General features: G+C 63.3%; 2 protein-coding genes across 5 annotated transcripts; one reads left to right on the top strand and one right to left on the bottom strand.

Moving 5' to 3' along the window:
- Positions 1–2,150: 2,150 nt before the first annotated feature.
- Positions 2,151–4,568, top strand: CCDC188 (coiled-coil domain containing 188). Its single transcript, XM_024557279.2, has 9 exons — positions 2,151–2,684; positions 2,836–2,943; positions 3,102–3,206; positions 3,360–3,416; positions 3,506–3,565; positions 3,700–3,764; positions 3,924–3,972; positions 4,215–4,291; positions 4,382–4,568. Exons 1-9 carry the CDS (start codon positions 2,151–2,153, stop codon positions 4,566–4,568), a joined length of 1,242 nt encoding a protein of 413 aa, XP_024413047.2.
- A 685-nt stretch (positions 4,569–5,253) lies between these two features.
- ZDHHC8 (zinc finger DHHC-type palmitoyltransferase 8) lies at positions 5,254–20,746 on the bottom strand. Of its 4 annotated transcripts, none has more exons than XM_024557354.4 (12): positions 20,502–20,746; positions 13,481–13,602; positions 13,150–13,307; positions 12,891–13,063; positions 12,596–12,698; positions 12,168–12,259; positions 11,862–12,003; positions 11,529–11,649; positions 11,345–11,454; positions 9,108–10,108; positions 5,969–6,190; positions 5,254–5,868 (listed from the first exon to the last, which is right to left on the bottom strand). In XM_024557354.4, the coding sequence occupies exons 1-12, from the start codon at positions 20,603–20,605 to the stop codon at positions 5,709–5,711; spliced, it is 2,508 nt and encodes an 835-aa protein (XP_024413122.3). In that variant the 5' UTR covers positions 20,606–20,746; the 3' UTR covers positions 5,254–5,708. The 4 variants fall into 4 exon arrangements, with proteins under 4 accessions (XP_024413122.3, XP_053784690.1, XP_024413123.2 ...); XM_053928715.2 differs by having other exon boundaries at positions 13,234–13,307; XM_024557355.4 differs by lacking the exons at positions 5,254–5,868; positions 5,969–6,190 and adding an exon at positions 6,258–8,019.
- Positions 20,747–21,082: the final 336 nt, after the last annotated feature.

Raw genomic sequence — 21,082 nt, 5'->3', positions numbered from 1 at the left:
ATGCCTCCCCTGTGGGTGAGCGGCCCACAACAGTGGTCCCTGCAGTGTACCCCCCACCCCCGGCCCTGCCACGGCAAAGAGGACCGGAGAGAGACCCCCTTTGGAAGAGGGACTTCAACAAACTTCTTCAGATGGGAAGTGGAGGCTGACTTAGCATGGCAGCCTGGGTGTGGATGAGGCAGAGCGGAAAAGTGGGGCTGGCTAGGGGACAGCTCGGAATGACCGCCCAGGTGACACAATGGCAGCTCGGGAAAGCCCCCAGCCATCCCCCAGTCCACACTGCAGACCTGCAGCGAACTTGAGTTTGTTTGCCCAGAGGCGGGAGGCCTTCCTTCCAGGGGCCTGGTGGGAGGACGCAAGAGCCCCTCCAGGCCGCTGTCAACTCTTCCCTCCTCCCCCTTCTCAGGAGTAGGAAAGCCAGACACTTGAGGAGAGCGTCTAATAGGAAGCACTAAGACCAAATAGGAAAAAATGAACCACAAAGAGAATAGGGGGGAAATGCAGGAAGCAAGTGTTCCCCTCCCCTGTAGCCCCCTTTATCCCTAAAACAGAACAAGATGCTCTGAGAAGAGAACAGGGGCCCTCAATGAACAATAGCGACACTGCAAATGTGACTGCTGCTGAAATTCAAAGGCCCAGCCGCCAAGCCTGGCCTGCTGCAGCCACGCTGAGGGCGTGGGGCCCCCCTCGAACTCCCGTGGGAAAGTACCCTCTGAGCCTGTTCTCCCGCTCACCCGGCGCCTGGCAAGTGTTAGGTCAGAGTAAGATGCTCTCGGACCGGAAGGGGTCTCCCGATCTAGTCCCATGTGACAGGCCACTCCCAAACCTCATGGCTAGAACAAGCACGGTTTAGCCCAGGGATTGGCAAGTGGGCCGCCCTGTGGGGCCGATCTTCAAGGGTCTCCCTGGGCTCCCAGTTAAAATGACAGAAGCCTCTGTCCATGTGACCTCTGCTGCTGTAGCAAGGTCTCCCCGACAGCAGAGGGTCCCCAGAGCAGCAAGAGGGAGAGGGTCAAGGCCCAACACACGAGCATCCAACTGGTGACACTTTATCATGAACCCATGGGCCCAAGTGATTCCTCGGGCTGGCCAAGAGGCCAGGAGGAAGGGAGGGGCCCTGTCTCTTGATGTGAAGAGGGCAGAGTCACGTGGCAGAGGAGCAAGAACCCAGGAAAGGAGGGGTTGGTGGATGTTCTACTGCGCAGGGACTCAAATTCCCTCCAATCCACCTATCTGAGGACGTTCCTGGAGGATGTCCTTCCACGAAACAAGGGGGGGGGAACTGAGAAAGAGAGGGTCGTGGAAACAGATGCCAGGAGTGGGGGTGGGGAAGGTGGGGCCCATAGACAGCATGATGCAACCTCGGAAAGGAAAGAGGAGAAACGAACCAGGACCCCGAATCTGGCTCCACCATCGGACGCATGCGCCCTGGTGGTGAGCGGCAAAGAGCCAGCTCCTACCTATCCAGTCCCATCGCTTAACATGGTGTGGCCCTGGGCAAGTGACTAACTGTATTCATGCTTCAGTTTCCCCACCTGTAGAGAAAGGGTAACAATTGTCCTTACAGTACCGTTAAGTAAATGTCCGACATGTTATTTTAAAATAAATAAGACCCTGGAGACGCTCGGTAAAAAGCCAGGCTGAGGGATGCCCCACTCTGTGTGGAGAGGGAGGGAGGGGTCGAGAGACTGCCTGTGTGGGACAGGCGGCTGTCCTGGAAGGATCTGAACAGCCAGACGCACACACGGGGGCTGGTGCAGGCGGGAGCACTGAGGTGTGTGTGAGGGCGGATCACAGCAGGCACCTAACTTGTTTGGTGTTTGATTTTTGTCTTCACCATGTGTCTGCATTACCCGTTTTACACTTTAAGCAAGTAGCTGCGGTGGGGCACTGGGTGGCATGGGTGGGGGGGCTGGGGAAGATAAGGAAGGGGTGACCAGATGAGGGTATTTCAAGAACAGGGATGTGGTGGGAGGGGCCCTGCCAGCTCTGGCCCATTGTGACCTCCCTGGTTGTGCCCAGGCCTTTGTGACAGGCACCCCTGAGGCAGACCTGTGGGCTAGGACACCTGGAGGGCCCCCAGTAAGAGGGTGGTAGGTCTGGCCAGGCCAGAACCTGGACCTGGGGTCAGGAAGGGGTCACAGGGAAGTATGGAGGGGCCCAAAACCCTGGGGCCCTGTGGCCACTCCCACCCCCAATGCCCCCAACCCTCAACTTCAAGCAGCCACGGAGGATGCCTAGACTCACCCTGCCAGGGGTTTGTAAGCTGGTCCTGCCCGGGGCCTCTCAGCTCCACGCACTCAGTGGAGTCTGCCAGGACTTTCCCAGCCCCGGGGCCAGGGGGCGGCGGGCCCAGGGTAGGTGGCAGGGTACCTGGGGGCTTTATTGCAAATGAAGAGGGAGAGATGCAGAGACAGAGACCCAGAGAGCCAGCAGGGGTGAGACAAGGACAGATGGAGGCGGAGCTGGGCTGGGTCTGGCCCCTGCACTCAGGAAGGGAGCCGGGGTCACCCAGGCAGGGGGGAGCCTCCAGTTCCGGGCCCAGACCCTGCCCATGCCCTTACCTGCCACAGGGGGCAGGGACCCCGGCCTCACCCAGGGTAGCCTCCTCCCAGCTCCAGAGTGTGCCCCTGGGGCCTGGAGAGCACTCCTTCCTCCAGCTGGAGCAGGAGAACCAGAATCTGGTGAGTGAGGTGCCCAGGCTGGCCCCAGGCTCTGCGCCTGTCTGCACAACGAGCTCACAGCCTTTCCTGGACCTCCTAAGCCCCGTGTCTCAGGCTCCTGCCCAAGGAGCAGCTGTGATGGACATCCCATCTCTCTGCCTCCCACCCCCAGAAAAGGCAGAACCAGGACCTGCGGGAGCAGCTGGGGGCCCTTCTGGGACCGGGGCAGCAGTTCCTGCCCCTGTGCCCGGAGCACTCAAGTGGAACAGCCGTGGCCTGGGTAAGCACACGGCAGCAGCTGGGCCCAGCGGGGCTTCGGCTGCGGTCAGGACTGACCCTGTGACTCCACGCACCACACCCTCCACTCCTGCTCCTGAGCAGTCCATGACCACAGACACTGTCCATGGCCTTGAAGCTGACCCAGGGGCTCTTCTGCAGCCTCCTGAGCAGGCTGGTTCCAGGCCCCTGGAGGACAGGGCACCTTTGCAGCTGCTGCGGCGGGAGCTGTGCCGAGGGGAGGAGTCCTTCGTGCAGCAGTCCCAGGTGGGTGCCTGGGCCTGGTGGGGGCTGGAGGGTGGGGCAGGGCGGGGCCTTGGGGCAGCAGTCCCAGCTGGGTAGAGGAGGAAGAGGCTGACCACCAGCTGGCCCTGCCCGAGCCCGCACTGTGCTTCACCGCCCTGTGCTTCAAATGCCCAGAATGAGCTGCAGCAGATCCGACTGTCCTTTGAGAGGAAGAAGATGGCCATTACCGAGGTGCCTGCCTGGCCAGGGTGCAGGGGGTGCTGGGCAACCCGCGGGGTGGGGCACATCCTGAGGGCATGACTTAGCCTTCCCCCAACCAGGTGTGGGATGGCGTGGCCGAGGTACACATGGCCCTGAACAACCAGGCCACCGGACTCCTGGTAGGTCCCCTGAAGAGCCGTGCCCAGAGGCTGAGGGAGGCAGGCAATGAGCGGGGCTGGGGGAAGGGTGAGAGGCAGGGGAGTGTGGCAGGACCATCAGGGATGAAAGACCCTCTACCTCCTCTGCCCCCTAGAACCTCAAGAAGGATATCCGGGGCGTGCTAGACCAGATGGAAGACATTCAGCTGGAGATTCTGGGGTGATGTATGGGGTCAGGGGCCTTGTGGGGGGCAGCCTGACTGAGCTGAGAGGGGCAGGTGTCCTGCCAGGATGGGAGAAACCAATCCCGAGCCCCTCCCCGGCTCCACGGCACCAGGCCAAGGTGGTGCTGGTGGCCCTGACTCTGTAACTCCCCCAGGGACCGTGCCCAGTGCCGCACCCAGGCAAGGAAGGACCTGTGCATAGCAGTAAGCAGCTCCCCCCTGAGTTTCCCACCCTGGAGGCCCTGTTTGGGGAGGGGAGAGGTAGGCTTCAATGGAAGAGGCCCCACGGTGGGAGCCCCACCAGGAGCCAGGTGACCAGATTCACCTGGGTGGGGGGGAGGGGCCATGTCCTGGGCAGGGAGAGCAGGGATATGAAACACCTGGACCCCTGTGGGCAGGGGGAGCAGGGATTTGGAACACCTGGACCCCTGTGGGGGCGGGGCCAGGCTCTGACATGCCCCCCTCCCCTGCAGAAGGCAAAGCCACAGCTGGGATGTTCGGAAGGCCTCAAAGGCCAGCTCTGGTACGTGGCTGCGTGAGTGTGCGGGCGGAGCCCAGTTCCCCCAAGACGGTCCCTCGGGCGCCCCTGCCCCCTGACCACCACCGCCCGCAGGCTGCTGGCCCTGAGGCTGCTGCTGGGCACCCTGCTGGCCTGTACCGCTGCCTACGTGTACGTGGTGGACCCCACACCCTTCGAGGGGCTGGTGCCGCCCCTGCTGAGCCGCGCCGCCGTCTGGAAGCTCCGGGCCCTACTGGGCCCATTCCTGCGCCTCGAGGTGGATGACTTCCTGCCCTTCTAGGCTGGAGGCCCAGCTGCCCCAGTGAGGAGGAGGCCAGGCGGCCAGCACGGCCCCGGGTGCCCAGCGGCCGAGCCAGCCCCTGCCCACAGCACTGCTGGCACACCGTCCCCACGAGCGCCTCGGAGAAGGGTGGAGGAGGGTCTGTCCTGAGGGCTGGGCCTGCGGCTGGACATACAGTGCTGACACACACAGCGTCTGAGACTGTCTCCATGGAGCTGGGGACAGGGAGCATCCTGAGGCTGGTCTCAGAGTGGGTGGGGGTCCCGGAGGGTGGCAGCCCCACCTCAGCCTTCATGCCCCGTGTGCCTGCTGGGTGGCAGCCCCTCCCCAGGCAGCCCCCAGCCTGCCCCCGGCACCACGAGGGCTCTGAGCAGAAGGTTGCCAGGAGGGTGTCCACTGGCCGTGAGGAGAGAGATCGTCTCCTTGCCCACACGGGTCCGGTGCTCAGCCTGAACCTCACACCTATCACATAACCCGAGGTCCCTGTCTGGCCAACCACCTCGCCCTCCCTACCGGCCCCCAGCCCCCAGCCCCCAGCCCCCAGCCATCACCACCACCCGGCCCCACTCCTATGGCCTCCTCAACCCAGGGCCCCTGTCCAGTCCAACCTCCGGGCACACCCCAAGGCTTGGAGGACAGGGGGACCACATCGTTGGAGAGAGCTGTGGAGGTAAACACCAAAACTTTTATTGAGGGCATTAAATTGGGGTAGGGAATTCCTTCTAAAACAATAGAGAGTAGCTTTGTGGCTTGCTCACCCCCACGTGGGAGAAAAAGCTGCTGCTCCTTCAGGAAAGGGTGGGCTGGGACCCCGCCCTCTCCCTGAGGGCATCCAGGCCCAGCTGGCTGGGAACTGCAGAGCCCCACCCGAGTGCCCCCAAGCACCCCCGTGTGTCTCCGAGTGAAGACTGAAGGCTGCCGAGCAGGGGCTGGGTGGCCAGCTTCCCTCCCGCCCTGGCAGGACCTGGACGGCTCAGCAGGCTGGTGGCTCCGGGTTAAGGCATCTGTGCTGGGGTCAGGGAGGGGGGAGTGCAGTGACCTGTGGGGGGCAACCTGAGACCCCCAACCCTAGCCTTACCACAGAGGCCTGGGCTTCCTGAGGAGGAAGGGGTGTCTAAAGTGCTTGGTCAAGCAGGGAGGTCAAGGTGATGGCTTGACACCTTGGGAAGACCATGCTGGTCCCAGTAGATCCGGGGCCCCCACCTGGGGCACTGGGCCCCCTGCAGCAGTGGGGAACTTCCTGAGGTGGGCAGGCACACGGTCACAGGCCCCAGTGGGCCGGGAGTCAGTCAAGGTTTGGCTGAGAGAGAAGGGACCTTCAGCCGACACCCCAGGGTCCGTGGCAGCCTGGCCTCCCAACCGTCCTGGGCTGGGCTGTCCTGGGCCCCACGGACACCTACTTGGCATCCCGCTCGGGCCCTGAGAGGCTGGGGAAAAGGCTGGAGGCGGCCAAATGCAGGCGGCACACAGCTCCTCGGGGGGGCACCCCAGCGGCCGGGCTCCAAGGGACCTGCAGTAGTGGGCGGTCCTCAGGGAGGCCCAGGTGGCACAGGTGCAGGCCGGGGGGCACTCTGGACGGGCCACGACGCCCCCATCCACGGCTACAAGTGCCGATCCGCCCCCTGCGGGCCGCAGCGTCCCATGAGAGAGAAGCAGAAAGGGTGGAGGTCAGCCTGGGGCAGAGCAGCCCAGTGCAGGGGGTCCAAGGTCCAGGGCACCTCCCACAGGTGGGCCAACCCCTGCCCCCCAACCTCTGCCCAGCTGTCTCAGTCCCAAAAAGCTGTGTGTCGCCAATGCCTCCCCTCGACACATTTAACAGGCAGAGGTGGGTGGGCCCAGTCAAAGCAGCTGCAGAACACGGCAACAGCCACCACAGGTCCCAGCCAGCAGGTGGCCCCAAGTACACCCCTCCTCCATCTCTTGCAAGCCCTTGGGTTCCCGGGGGCCCCTGGGGCAGCTGCAGCCCCAGCCTTTCTCCAAAAGCCCTGTTACTGCCAGGAATGACGCAGACCCCAGGGAGCCGCACACTCGTCAGCCAAAGACCTGTGGGCCAGCCCCTGCCTCCCAGGCTCCCAACTCTGCTGAAGTCAGCAGAAATGCCCACAAGGATGCTCAATCCCATGCAGGCCACTGCCTCTCCCAGAGCCCAGCTGGCTCTGCCTCCCACCCCAGAGCCCCTGAGTATCAGCAACAGCCCTGGCCTTGCTCAAGGAAAGGATCAAATGACTCTTTTTCTTTTTTTAATAAAATTATAGATATATAGATGTAGATATAAAAACATAAAACAGACACAACGCAAGCAGACGCTGCTGTGTGCTTACTCTCGGGTCCCTGGCACCAGGCAGAGCTCTGACCCCCTCCCCATGTGCTTCCCACGCAGGCGCCGAGGCTCTGTTGCCCCGACTCTGCATGCCTTGGGGTAGGGAATCTCGTTTGGCAGGGAAGGGACTCCTGGTCTCAGAGGCCCCTGCAGCAGTGTCCGGCCTGTGCCTGCTCCCACCTGCCCCCATTGCCACCCACAAGAGCATAAAGCGGAGGTTAAGGCTTCAATGACAGCGAGTTTCCCGGCAGTGGGGGCAGCGGGGGGCCTGAGCTTTAACACATGGGACATGGCATGGCAGCTCAGCGCAGAGACATGGGGACATGCCCACCAGCTGGGCGAGACGGGACACATGGAGCCAGGACCCCTCCCACAGCTGGCAGTCTGCCTATCTGTCCATCCACCTGTCCGTCAGAACCCAGACTAGTCCTGGAGCTGGGTGCCTGTGAGCCAGGCTGGACTTCCCATAGAAGCATCAGCCTCACCAAACTAGAAGTTCCCAGCGGGTCCCTGAAAGGCAGCAGGTTCGGATCAGCCAGGCAGCGGGCCCTCAGTCCGGAGGACGGCCAGGGACCCAGGCCTCTCTGTCCATGTCTGGGCCACAGTGACCCATCTATAAGGGGAGTGGTGGGGGCTGGCCTGGTGACAACCTCGGGACATGGGTGCAGTCCACACAGACGCAGTCCGCGCCCCCTCAAGGCCCAGCTATGGAAGCTGGGGCACCAACAGATCTGCAGCCAGTGGCCCTCGGCCTGACCACGCCCTGGTGCGCAAACAAGTGGATGGACAGGCGGAGTACGAGGGACAGACTTGTGGAAGCGTGGTTCTCGCTCCTGCTGATGTGTCCACACCAGGTCTGGGCCGCCTCCTCTGTCAGGGCAGAGAAGTCGGGGGGCGGGGGCAGCCGCTGGGGGGTCCTGGTCCCCGTAGTGCCACAGCAGGTGGGTGGCAGTCACTCCTCACACCGAGATCTCGTACGTGGTCCCACCCACGCCAGACACCTTCTTAACAAGCGTGTGCCGGGCAGGGCTGGTGGAGGGCCCCAGGGGGCCAGCAGCAGGGCCCAGGCGGGCCAGGCCCGGGGACTGCCCGTTAAGCTTACTTGGGGGGGTCTTCAGCTGAGGGTGGTCCCTGCATCAAAGCAAACACATACACGCACACACACGGTGAACAAGGGACCACAGCAGGACACAGGCCGATGAAGGCAGCGGGACAGACGATGCAGACAGAGCCCTGGGTGGCCCACGCCACTGAGCGCAGAAGGTACCACCCAGAAAACAGGTGGCTGCACCGAGCCTGCAGGGGGAGGGCTGTGCTGTCACAGGACAGACATCAGAATGGCTGTCACACCCCCAGGTCCCTTGGTCCCTCCCACTGGCAAAACCATAGCATGGGGAGGCCAGCTGAGCCCCTGATTCAGCCCGGCCCTGGCACCCTAACCTGGGGAGCCCAGTGATGGCTGTGTTGCCCCTTCCCTGTTCCCCCTGAGGAAAACAAGGGGCTGCCCTCCTACCCGGATGCCTTCCTAGCAATAACCTCGCTGCCTCATCAGGAGGGCAGGTGGCCCTCCCTCCTTTGGCCGCCATCCCTGCCTCTGTGCAGACACCACCTGCTGGACCTGCTGCCCCCACAGCAGAGACCGCCTGACCTAGCCTGTGCTCAAGGCGGCTGGGGCGGGGCCCTGACAATGCCGCTGCACCCAAGGCAGGGCCGCACAGGCGGGCGCTCAGTTCTTGAGCTTGGACCTGACCTGCCAGGCAGCCGGTCCACATCCTCAGTTACCCACCCACTGGGGCTTGGAACCAGCCTGACCTTCGGGGCCTAGTTTCTGCATCTCCGCACAGGCAAGGCCCTGCTCCCCAGGGCTGTGTGCCCTACCCATGGTAGTACATTGTGCTGCAGGGTCCCCCAGACTCAGCCTCCTGGGCAGGGGCAGTGGCACTGCCTCCTGAGCAAGGCAGCCTGGGGCGCCCACCCACGGGTCTGTGCTGGCTGAGGGAACGTGGGGCATTAGGCTACGATGCATCAGGACATGCCAGGGCATCCTTGGAAGGGTGCAACCCTCACAAAGGCTGGCCAGGAACCTGCAAGTGGGGAAGGGCCACCCCACAGGCCACGTCGGGCCTTGCAGATAGCCCACACTTGCTTAGCCAAGTGGCCCCACAGACAGATGGACACCTGCCCCCTGCCAGGAAGCCTGCAGCACCCCCAGAACCCACCTCTGCACGGCCAGTGAGGGCGGTGGTTCCGGGAGGTCCGTGTGGATGAAGGCAACGGCTTTGGGGCCCATGTAGGAAGGCGAGCGGGGAGTGCTGGGTGGGGAGGGCGGGCCCTGGCGCAGGGGAGACCTGTGGGAGCCACTGCCTGGCCGGGGTCCCGGGGCGTTGTTGTTGACCAGGTCCGCCTGCAGGGAGGAGGAGGAGGTCCTCGGCGCCCGGCTCACTGCGCTGGACAGGGAGGACAGCGACGTCTGCAGGGCGGGGTTCCGGGCGCCTCCGAAGCCAGGCCCGGCCACCAGGTCGTCTCTGGAGCCATAGCGCAGCACAGGGCCCCGGGGGCCCTCGGACAGCACACTGGCCTGCTGCAGGCTGTAGGAGCTGGGAGCGTCATAGACACCGGAGTCGCCAAAGAGCGAGTCGGCCTGAGACCGCAGCAGCCGCTCGCGCTCCTCCCTGTCCTTGCGCTCCTGGATGGAGGCCATGATGGTCCTGGACAGGTTGTCGTAGCGCACAGGCGAGGGCTCCCGCGGCCGGGGACCCGACGCGGGGCTGAAGCTGCGGGGTGGGGGCTGTGGGGGGTCCCCCGCAGCCCCAGGGTGCAGGTAGGGCGAGCGGTAGCTGGCCATGCTGGCTGAGGGGTGGGCAGGGCACGCACGGCCACTGGGCGAGGCAGGGTTAAGCAGGCTATCATAGGACAGGCTGCCGTTGCGGTTGGGCAGTGCGTGGGGGGCAAAGATGCCGCGATGGGGTGTGGGGGGCCCACCATCAGAGCGCAGGGGCTGTAGGGCCATGTGGTCCCCACCCCGTCGGCCTGCAGCCTTGAGGCTCAGGGATCGAAGAGCCCCCGAGAAGGTGTCAGCAGTGCTGAGCGGTGGGGACGGCGGGTAGGCGGTATGCAGGCCACCAGCTGTGTAGTCAGGGAGGTCCAGGCTGGGCTCGGATGTAAAGTCCAGGCTGTGGATGCTATCTTCCCCCAGAGTCAGGGAGTCAGGGCCTGGGACCTGCAGAGACAGAGGCTGCACATCTGCCGCTGCCCACCCACCATGCCCCACCTGGGCACCCGATGCTCTGAGCCCACGTGGAGGCTGCAATCCCAGGGACGTTGAAGTGGTAGCAGGCACAACCAACAAGGTGTCCCAGAAGCTCTCTGTCCCCTGGCCACAGAAGGAAGTGGGACGGAGCAGCAGCCTCCGATGGTGCTTCCCCAGGGAAGGAGGCGCATCCTGCTCCAGTTCGGATTTTGGTTGGGGGGGGGGCCACCTCAGGAGCTGGGCCTCGAGGAGATGTAATAACCACACAGTGACCAGGGCCCTCTCTTGGGCACCCCACCCCTGAGGGTCAGGGCACTACAGGGCCACAGCTGGCTGCTACACTCACCCAGGGCAGTGGCCTTGAAGCCCACCCAGCTCAGGGGCAGCCACACTGACAGTCTTCATGATTCAACCATTGGGCTGGAGACAAGAACCTCAAAACCCAGGGGAACATGGGTGCGGACAGATGTGGCCTCGGGGCACTGGGTGAACCCCAGACCCTCAATGGGATCCAGGACAATCCCAGGAAGGAGGTGACCTGGGTGAGGGCACCCAAAGCCCGTCCCCACCCCCAAGAAGGTCCACTCACACCACACTGGCCAAGGAGGCTCGGACTCACTGCCCAGACCAGTGGGCCCTGAGAAGCAGGCTCAGGCAGGATGCCAGCCCTGAGAGGAGGGGCCTCCTGGGCCGGGGCTGGGGGCTGGGGGCTGGTCTAGGTGTGCTGGTCCAGCCACAGGGCTTGCCTCTCGGGTGGCTATGAAGGAGGATGGGCAGCCTGGGAACTCGTGGGGAATTCCTGGGAATTCCTCAGCCAGTCCAGGGCTGCCGATTGCTCCAGGGTGAGCACACGACACTTATACAACCCAGAGAAATAATGTGCTTTCTCAAACAATCTCAGATTCTTTTGAAGCCTTCCCGTGGGCTTTTTGGAGTGACTAATGGTGGAATTCCTGGCATCCCGGCACATACTGCTCCTGTGGGCAGCCGCCTACTGGGCCAGAGGGCAGTACAGGCAAAGGGAGTGGGGCCAGGACGGCCTGCATCAGCCCCACCCAGCACACTTTGCACTGCTCCCCTCCGCTGGCTCCCGCGGGGATCTCTGCAAGGAGGGGTCCTGCTGACACCCTCTATGCCCCAGGCAGGGTCTCCCAGGGGGTGAAGCATCTGGGACAGGGTCTCCAGGGCAGGGCCAGGCTTCCTCACCTGCTCACTCGGCCCGCAGAAAGGCGCTTTGGAACCTGTGGGAAAGGCAGGCCGGAACTTGTACATTGCAGGCGTCGGGGGGCTAGTCCTCTGTGCTGACAGGGCGCTCTCTGGGGGAGAAGGATCACAGTCAGGCCACGGTCAATCCACGCCACCTCCCCTCATTTGGCCGGCCCCGCCTCACCAGCACTTCCTGGGCGTGGGGTCTGCCGGTCACTGCCGAACGTGCCAGTCTCTGACTTGGGGGGCAGTGGTGGCCCCAGATCCAGTGGCTTCTCATCCAGCCGGTCCAGGCTGCCCTTGGACTGGGAGGGGGCGTGGTCAGTGGTGGGTAGAGTGTGGGCCAGACACGGGGATTCATTGGGAACTCCTTCCTGGGACCCTGGGACCTAGACCCTCCCTTGGAATCTGCCCAGTTCCTCCCCTTTCCATTTTTCTAGGCCCCTCCAACCTAGCTGCTTCCCACCTCCAAGGGTCTGATCCTCACCCCATCTCCTACCCACCCCAGGGCCCCCACCTTGCTTCGGCCCAGACCAGCCTTCAGCCCGTTGTCACTAAGCTTGACCTTGAGCGGTGGGGCTCGATCTAGAAGTTCGGGCCGAAGGAAGGGTGGCTTCAAGCGAGCAGCAAGTGGCAGCCGGGGTGACTCCACCACATACCTGCACCAGGGGCAGAGGGGACAGTGGCAAGGGTGGCCAAGTCTGAGTGTACACCAAGGGCAGAACCAGGTCCACCTGCCAACGGCAGGAGACCAGGCTTAGGGTCCGTAGCTGCCCACCCTGAACCCAGCAGAGGCCCCCTCGATACCCTCCCCAGGCCTCACCGGGGAGCCAGGGGACTGCATAGCACGTGCTCCACGTTCCCATAGCAGCCTCGGGTGAAGGGATTCACGCCCCCACGAAACTTCCCCGTCACCTGCAGACAAGGGACCCCTCAGCCAGCGTGGCCACCCGGGGCCCAGGCCAAGGTGGACAGAAACACAGCTGGGGCTCCTCACAGGTTGGTCAGGGTCAGCCCAGTGGTAGCCCCACCCAGGCCACCTCAGCTTGTCCCTGCAGAGAGCTGTGGAATTTACAGGCCCTGGGCCACCCATGGCTGCAGCGGCACAGCCCCACCCCAAGCCCCACCAGGATGTGCTGGACCACCACCGCTGCACAGGCCGCCTCAGCTGAGGGCCCCCAGAGCGCTGCCCCCGCCCAGGGCCCCGTGCAGCCTGGCCCTTGCAGCTCCAGGGCCCGCCCAGGTCTGCACCTGCTCGTTGGTAGTGCGCCCTCGAGTGACCAGCACCACATGGAAGCCAGTGAGGCCGATGACGGGGATGAAGAAGAGGCCAGCCACACACATGACAGCCATGCTGGCCCGTTAAGGCCAACGGCCATGGGCGGAGACACAGAGCAGGTGCCTGCAGACAGACTGCCCCCCCACCCCGAAAGGTGACCCACCCCCCCGGGGATTCCCACTCGGCTGATCCATCCCCCCAAGCCTCCGCGTCCCCTGTGAAACACGCCCCCAGCCCACACTGCCTCTGTGGTCGGGCCAAGGATACGTGATGGTGGTGTGGGCAGCGCCCAGCCCCTCGGCGTGGTTCAACACATAGACCAGGCCGAAGGCCACGACCCCCACCATGTGGGCGCTGAGCGACAGCAGGAACAGGAAGAAGTAGCGGTAGTTGCGGCGCCCGATGCAGTTGTTGACCCAGGGACAGTGGTGGTCGAAGTCCTGGGCGGGAGAGGCACGTCAGAGTGAACGGTGGGTGGGGGCAGGCACACCGTGGGGAGGGGCGGATGGGGTGGCAGGGCGGTCACCTCTACACAGTTGTCGCAGACGCTGCAGTGGGAGCAGCGTGGTGGGCGGTAGAAATGGCAGGTGGCACACCACTTCATACGGACCTGGATGCCCCGCACATCCACGTTCTTGTACAGTGGGGCCCGGAAGTCATCCTCCTTATCCTCGTCTTCGTCCGCTGTGGGCCAGAACCAAATGGAGGGGTGGGAAAGTGACTTCCCTGGCAGGAGGGCCCCTCCCCGATCTCGACCAGCCCACCCACTAGGAACCCCTACCAAAGGCTCTCCCCATGTCAGCCACTCACACTCTAGTGAAAGAGAGCAGATAATCTGTCCCAGCACAAGGTCCTACCTCGGGGGAAGACGCCAGGGTCCATGAAGGTGGCCATGCTGAAGTTGGCCAGGACAAAGAGGAAGATGATGCCATTGTAGACGGGAACAGCTGGGGACACAGCTCGTGTCAACCACGGGCATCTGTGTGGGACGGCAGGGCAGAGCTAGGTCTGGGAGTGTGGCAGGTGACTCAGAAGCAGAGGAATTAGGCATGTCCATGCATGTCCAGGCCTTCAAGGCCACCCTGATGCTGAGCATGGCAGTCAGGAGGGCCACTGCTGCCCTGGACCCTCTGAGAGGCCCCGCCCAATTGCCTGCGGTTCCTCTGCTCAGCCTTCGGGACTGGGCACGTCCTGCACGGCACGCGGACTCTGTGTGCTGACTCGAAGCCCGGCAAGCCCCCAGGTAGCTGTGAGGAATTTAACTCATACTGGAGAAAACAGGCTCAGGGAGGCCCACAGGTCTGGGGTGGCACGGTTGAGGAGGGGTGGCCAGAGCCCACCCGCACCCTCCCACCCCAGCCGGCATCTTTCCCAGGCTCCCAGGAGGAAAATAAGCCCTTCCTGCCTGTGTGCCATGACTGGCAGAGGCTGGTGACCTGCCAAGCCGCTCAGACCACCCATCCTCACCCAGACCTGTCCCCAGCCCCCTGGGGCCCCCTTAGCAGGGCGATCCTTGGGTGGGAGGGGCCCCAACTGTCAGCCGCTGAATGCAAAGTGGCGCCAACCCCACCCTTCCCTGAGGGGTGCAGTCTCAGAGTCTGGGCCACCAGGCAGCCCCTTCTTTTTAGTAGGTCACCTCACTCTCCACATGACAGTGCAGAACGCTTGGAGATTCCAGAAAAGAACGACTCCCCCACCCCTTCCAAATCTCTCACACCTTGGCTCCCAAGGCCGCCCCTCTTCCCGGATGCCTTCCCAGACTCCTGGCGCCCTATAAGGGTCATGCCTACCTGCCTGATGCGCAGTCTGCCACAGACAGCGTCTTCCTCAGCCCTCTGGGGACCTGACAGAGCCCCGTCTGTGGAGACCCACCAGTCCCTGGGCACATGGTCTGTGGCCCCCCGCCCCGACTTAGCAGTAGGTCCCTGAGTTCGCCCACTCAGCTTCTACAAAGCCCCTCCAGCCTCCCCAGCTCTCCCATGGCTCCTGACAAGCAGGGGCACTCAGGGGGTCTTCTCCCCTCCCAGTACTGAGACCCACTGTGAAGTCGGGGGACCAGTGGGGATCCCCCACAGCAGCCCTCGCTGTGAGCCCTGCCTGTCACCCAGCGCATGCAGGCCACGCTGGTGCGCCCACGCCTGGTTTGGCCAGGAGCCAGCCCCGCCACCCAGCAACCACCTCCATGAGAGCAGAACTTCGCTATTTTTAGTGGAAAGCAAGAAGCTATTTAAAGCTTCCCTACCCACAGCAGCACGCTAGGCACCCCAGAGCCCGAGTTACCCCTTCCTCTCCTCCAGGACCAGCCATGGAGGTGGATGCACGGCCTGAGGACGGGCTTCCCTCTGCCAGGAGGGCTTCCTCCAGCACCCCCTTCCCGGTCAGCCTGGACTGCCCACCAGCGGACGCCTTTCACACTCCCCATCCTTGCATGCTGAAGCCTGGCATACAGACAGTGCTCAATGTGTGTCTGTGGCTCTGATCCAATCCCATTCAGCAAGGCAATACTGGGCCCCTGAGGCACGGTCTGCCCAGCAAGGCGGCCGTGGGGGCACAGGTCCAAATGCCATTGCGGAAGGGCTTTTCCCAGGCATGCCTGGGACCCAGGGAGAGATGGGGCACTGTGGACCCCAAATGGGTGGCTCGAACCCGCTCCCCATGGCTCCTTCTGGGAAGGGCTGGCCACATAATCTGTGCAAAATGAAAATGTAGGCCACTTGTTTTAAAAGCATGAAGAATTTCAAGGCAGTGACAGGAGAGCATGGAAGCCACACGGGCCCTCGTGCCACTGCACCGTCCGAGAGCCAGGCAGGCAGCCTGATCTGGGGAAAGAAGAGGCCGAGGGAACCCGGAATGCACTGGGGCCGGCTGAGGGAGGCTGGGTGAGCAGATGTGGAGCAGAGCAACGCTGGGGGTGGGGGCACCGAAGACAGGAGGACACATGGGGAGGAGCCTGGAGTGTGAGCCCCACCCACTGTCCTGTCCAGGTTTTGCTGATGAATACACAGGACCCGCTGCCTATCTGCCCTGCACAGCAGGCCACACATTCCACCCTCCCAGCTATGTCTGTCGGGGGGTGCTTCTCTTCTGTCCTCCCCATTTCACGGACAAGGAGCTGGTACCTCAGGGCTTGACACCGGCCCAAGGACTTGGGACATGTCTGTGTCTGAGCTGGGATTCAAACCATGACACAGGCTGGCAGGGCCTGAGCCACACGGGCAGCCCCCAACCCCACGCGGACCAGGGCTCCCACTGGCCTGGCAGCCTGTGCTGCGAAGCCCTCCCTGTGCTCTGATGAACACCCAGGCCACAGGGGATGCACAGTGACCCTGATTGGATGCTGGGGAAGGGTGTGCCTGTGGGACACAGGGCCTGGTTTGGAAATCTGCGTTGTGACGGGTTGATGACTGCACCGAGATGCTGGGTGGCCTCTGCCAGTGTGCACATGACCTACCCACTGCCTCAGCCTCACCTACCCAGGGGTGGGGCACAAGCCTCAGCTGGTGTTGGGTCAGCTGGGGAGGGGTGCGGGTCCTCTAACTGGGACCTGAGCCACTGCCCCTCTGCCCACCATCTCCAGGCTCCAGACTTGATTCAGACCCAGGACTAGGCACACCCACGCAATCCTGGCCCCCCAGATGCCCCCAGGTGGCCTTCACCATCAGGCAGTGCCCTGAGGGGGACTCACGCCTGGCTCACACCTAAGGGGGCTGGCTCACTGGCTAGCGTTGCCAAGGCCTGGAACCCATCCACCCTGGGAAACGTGTGGACTGGGGGGGAGACGGAAGAGCCCATGCAAACACGTGTACAGACATAAGCACGTACCCACGTGAACATGCAGGGACAGACGAATGCACACGTGTGTGGTGCACACACAAAAACTTACACGTGCTCCACCTGGGGCATGCATGTGCAGCACATGGGCACACACTGCAAAAGTGTGCACAAAGAGACACATGCACACATGATTGTACACAAATGACACATGCACGTGAACACACAAACATGCATCAACATGCAGGTCACACGTGCACAAACACTTGTGTGTATATGCAGACTTGTGCACATTGGCACACCTGCGTGAGCACACATGCACATGGCCACACAGACACACCTGCACAAACACAGACGTACGCACTTGTGGACACACGCCTCTCCTTCCATCGACCCCAGCCCCACCTAACCCCGGCTGAGCCACTGCTCACCGCCCTTCCACCTCTGCGTTTCCCTCCGCTCCTGTGGGCCGGGTAAGCAGACGTGTGAGGACACTCGAGCTCTGGGCAGAGCCTGGCAGACAACAGTGCTCAGCCCACCTTGAGTCTGTCCTAGGCTCCAGGGGGCCCCTCTGCCCACAGGAATGTAACCCCACATCCCACCCAGGGGACGATACACTACAGGCTCGCCCTGTTGGGAAGGGGCCGGACACTCCCTGCTGGCTACAGCTAGGCTCCGGGCCAGAACAAGACTAGGGTGGGGGTGGGGGGTGCGGCTGAGCTGAGGCTCTGCACCCTGGTCCCGACCAGCCCCCAGCCCCGCCTCCCCAGAGTCAGGGCCACACACCACCGCCACAAGCCCCACCCGTGTGGAGGCTCGGGACCAAGGCCGCGTGGGAGGTTCTGCAGGAGCAGCATGGGGCACCCAAGTTATCTGTGGGCTGAAAATTTTAACTCAGACATTTTCCTTTAAGTTGGGTTCTTCATTAACAGTTCATGGCCACACACAGGGACACCCAGGAACAGAGGGTCTGCGGCCACTCTGCCCTGATCAGGCCAGGCAAGGCCTCTGGCCATGTGCACCCACCCGTCTGATCCCTACGGAGAGGGAAACTGAAGCTCGGAGGGCCAGGGATACCCCAAGCCATACACAGGGAGGCCTGGCAGGGACCTCACACTGATTCCCTCCACCCCCCCGCAGCCCCAGCCAGCAACTCTTGTCTACCTGGGCCCACCACGGGCTGGCCTGGTCCTGGGCTGGACCTCCCACTGTCCTAGGCTGGGCTTGCTGCATGTCTGGGCCTCCAAGCATGAGAAGGGCTCAGACCCAACCCGGGAATAGGCCCTGGCATCCCAGAAGTCAATCCACGGGCCCCAGACAGACACAAGACGGCCCCGCCCAGCCCCAGGCCTGGTGTTCTGCCAGGCAGCCCAGCTCTCTGATGCTCACAGGGTCCTGTCCTTCTGCAAAGTGGCTCTGGGAGGAGTAAGGGGCAGGGGCAGAGGCCTGGGAACCCTTGGACCCCCCACCCCAACCCCAGCACCTGACCCAACCTGGCATTGAGTCACAGTGTGAAGGGCTTCTAGGGCCCAGGGGGTCAACAGCTATACCAGAAGCCCTGGAAGGCTTCCTGGAGGAGAGGGGCCTCTGGGAGCCTGCCCTGCGGTATGTGCTCCCCATTCTCAGAGTAGGGACATCCGTACCTCCTGGCATCCCTTCCACACCCCACATTCTCCTAGCAACATGCACAAATGTACTGCTGGTCCCAACCCCCTCAGGGGGCTGGCCTTGGTCCTCCAACCCCCCAGTGCCCCACCCTGTGTAACACCAGGAGCTACTGCCTGTGTAGACCTGCCCTAAAGGGGCAACTCATGTTTACTGAGTGCCGAGTCAGAGCTAGGGCCCCTGAGCACCCAGTGAAGTCCCAGGACCGAAGGCAGAGGTGACGGAACCCTGGGGCCTGGCAGGAAGAGGGCGCAGGAGTACTGCGCGGCCCACATGTGTCTGAGTCTGCGGCAGGCCTGGGCCCTGAAACCGACTAGAAAGAACCACAGGCACTGGGGTGCTGAAAGACCAGTCCAGAGGAGGGGACCGCCTGGACCCCTGCCTGCCCAGAACTGGCACACTGCACCGGCATGGATGGGCCTGGCCGCCCCACAGAGCAAGCAGCCCCTTCTCAAGAGCCCAGCTGCCAGGGCAGGGGCAGGCCAGGGTTGATTTGGCCCAGGGACTGTGGGTGGCCTCAGGGTCAGGCCGCAGGGGAGCCCTGTCCTGGAGGATAAGTGAGGCTCCCTTGGCTAGGTGGTCACTCCACCTGGACCCCAGCTAGTGCCCCCGGGGCCATCATCCTGCCACAGGGACACACGTGGCACCTTCTCCTGGGCCACACACAGGGCAGAATGCAGGCACCTCCTGGGGTACCCCAAGGGAACCCTGCACCTCCCAGCATGACGTCCCTGAGCCCAGACCCACATCAGTGAGAACAGAGGAAGGAAGACCTGGTGCACAGCAGGGTGCAAAGGGTGCAGCGGCCACACAGCCTACTACTTGGGGGTGGGTCGAGTTCTCAGGACAGCGAATAAGAGCTCTCTGAAACCACTGGAAGGGCTCATCTCACACAGCACGGTACAGCGAGGCCAGGTGAGCCTGGAGAAAGGGATACACCGGCTCTCTGGAGTGCAGTCAATTTCAATTCCTTTTTAAATGTTTTCTTCCCCCTGCATTTCACAAGTTCTCGGTAGTGAACAGGTATTACTTTGAATGTTAGGAGGAAAAATGCTAAGTTGCACTTAGGAAATGAGAAACTGAGACTCCCTCAAACCCTCCACCCTGAGCACCCACCCCCAGCCAGGACTGGGTTGGGCTGCCCCCCCCACACCCCCCAAAAGACCCAACAGGACTCCTCCCCCCTCTTCCTGCGCCTGCTGCCCACCTGCCCCTCTCCTCTCTGCCCCACAGGCAGCAGCCTCTGAGTGACAAGAACACGCCTGCTCACCAAAGCTAGAAATAAGCCCGTCCACACAGGCCTTTTTTAAACACGCTCTTGGCAGCCTATGGCACCTACCCAGCTCCAGAGTCCAGGTAGTGGGCTCTCCCGCCTCCACAGGCACCCAGCGCAGACTCACCATACACAAGGCAGCCACCCTCGCTCTTACTAATGTGAAAGGGTGCCGCACTGGCCCCTGCCCACCCTGCACCAGGTTCACTCACACTCGGGCTGACCTGCTTCTAAACAGGCCCCGCTGGCTTCAGGCACACCTGAGGCCTCAGGGCCCCGGGAAGGTTTGAATGGTCGTTGCTTTGGTCAGCTGGGCTGTGTCTGAGCCTGGGACTCGTGGAAGGGGGTGGTCACAGACCCGCATGGCTAAAGTCTGGTGTCCCAATCTTTCCTTGTGCCAGAAGGAGATTTGGGGAGCACCCATGACCATGCGCGGAGAGAGCTGTATCCTCAGCCCACCACTTTGGTCTGTGAGCCAGCCTGCATTTCAGTTGAAGAAGCTAAAGCTGCAAAAGCCCAGAGCCCTGCCTGCTTTCTGCCTCAAGAGTTCCAATGCCCGCTGTGACCAGTCTCTGGGTGTGGCCTGGCCTAGGCCCTCCAGCTGTGATCACTAGGCTTTCCTGTGAAGAAGGTCAAGGAAGGGTGGAGGGTACTGCCAGGCCAGCGTCACCAGCGGCTGTGGCTGGGCAGGCACAAGAGACACAGGCCATTCCACACCTACTCTGGAACAACTTGGCTTTGGCCCCTGGCCAGACAGCGAAAGGGGACCCAAAAGAGCCCTCAGCTCCTTGAAGAAAGAGCTGGTGGCTCCGGGCAGCCCACGTCTCCTCCTGAAGCCTGCGGGCAGGGGAGGGCTGCAGCCACACCCTGAGCAGCCACTGCACACTCTCCTCTCCAGGCCCAGTGCTTCACACCTAGGGCCTGCCTGGCACACTCATTAGGTGCCCACCAGGCTCTCATGTCCCCACAAACAGGACTCACCTTTCCTTGGTGCCCCAGGAAAAGCACACTCACGGCTCCAGCCCAGGATGAGGGCTCACGGTGCCTAAAGCCCTGATGCCAGCCTTCCCCTGCCCAGCCCTCCGAGCTGCACCTGGTCCCTGTACCTGGTCCCAACCCCTTCTGACCCGGCTGTGGCCCCTGCGTCCCCGGCGACGCGGCGGACTCACGTGAACACGAAGAACAGGGTGCTGGAGCCGACCAACAGCGCGGCGGCCGTGGCCACTGGGATGTACTTGGCGGGTTTGAGGCGCGTCCCGGGGCTGCGGGGCATCCTGGGCGCCGCGCCGCCGCATCCCTCCCCGGGGCCGGACGGGCGGGGCCGGCAGGGTCGAGCCGGGGTTGGCGGGGCGGGCTGGACGCGGCGCAGGACCCGCGGCGGCGGCAGAGGAGGAGGAAATCCCACCCCACTGGCGGCGCGGCGGCGGCTGATGTCAGCGCGCCCCTTAAGGTGGACCCGGCGGCGAGGGGCGAGGGGCTGGGCGGAGAGGGGGCGGGGCTGGGCGGAGAGGGGGCGGGGTCAAGGACTCGGTGAAAACGCCAGTCCCAACACTCCCTCCTTCCGACACGGGATTCCGGAGCCCACCCAAGCCTGGGACCCCAGAGCGCCCAGACCCGCGCGCGCATGCGCTTGCGCACTTGGCTGAACCTGGTCGGCCTTCTGCCCCGCGCTCAGACTCGCGGAAAACGGGCCACACTCCTCGCCTTGTTGCTCTAGCCAGGCGATTGCCTACGGCTCTCCGAAACACGC

This window comes from Desmodus rotundus, chromosome 7 (assembly GCF_022682495.2).
Source record: "Desmodus rotundus isolate HL8 chromosome 7, HLdesRot8A.1, whole genome shotgun sequence".
In the NCBI taxonomy this organism is placed as follows: Eukaryota; Metazoa; Chordata; class Mammalia; order Chiroptera; family Phyllostomidae; genus Desmodus; species Desmodus rotundus.
The sequence above is the reverse complement of the archived record's forward strand: the minus strand, read 5'-3'. Positions and strand labels throughout refer to the sequence as shown.

Excerpts from the sequence above, each read along its gene's own strand:
- CCDC188 (XM_024557279.2), top strand. The coding sequence starts at position 2,151 with ATGGAGGGGCCCAAAACCCTGGGGCCCTGTGGCCACTCCCACCCCCAA. Across the intron at positions 3,417-3,505 it reads AGAAGATGGCCATTACCGAG|GTGTGGGATGGCGTGGCCGA; the intron begins GTGCCTGCCTGG and ends TCCCCCAACCAG. Across the intron at positions 3,566-3,699 it reads ACCAGGCCACCGGACTCCTG|AACCTCAAGAAGGATATCCG; the intron begins GTAGGTCCCCTG and ends TCTGCCCCCTAG.
- ZDHHC8 (XM_024557354.4), bottom strand. The coding sequence starts at position 20,605 with ATGCCCCGCAGCCCCGGGACGCGCCTCAAACCCGCCAAGTACATCCCA. Across the intron at positions 13,308-13,480 it reads CCCTGGCGTCTTCCCCCGAG|CGGACGAAGACGAGGATAAG; the intron begins GTAGGACCTTGT and ends TCTGGCCCACAG. Across the intron at positions 12,260-12,595 it reads GGCGCACTACCAACGAGCAG|GTGACGGGGAAGTTTCGTGG; the intron begins GTGCAGACCTGG and ends CCTTGTCTGCAG.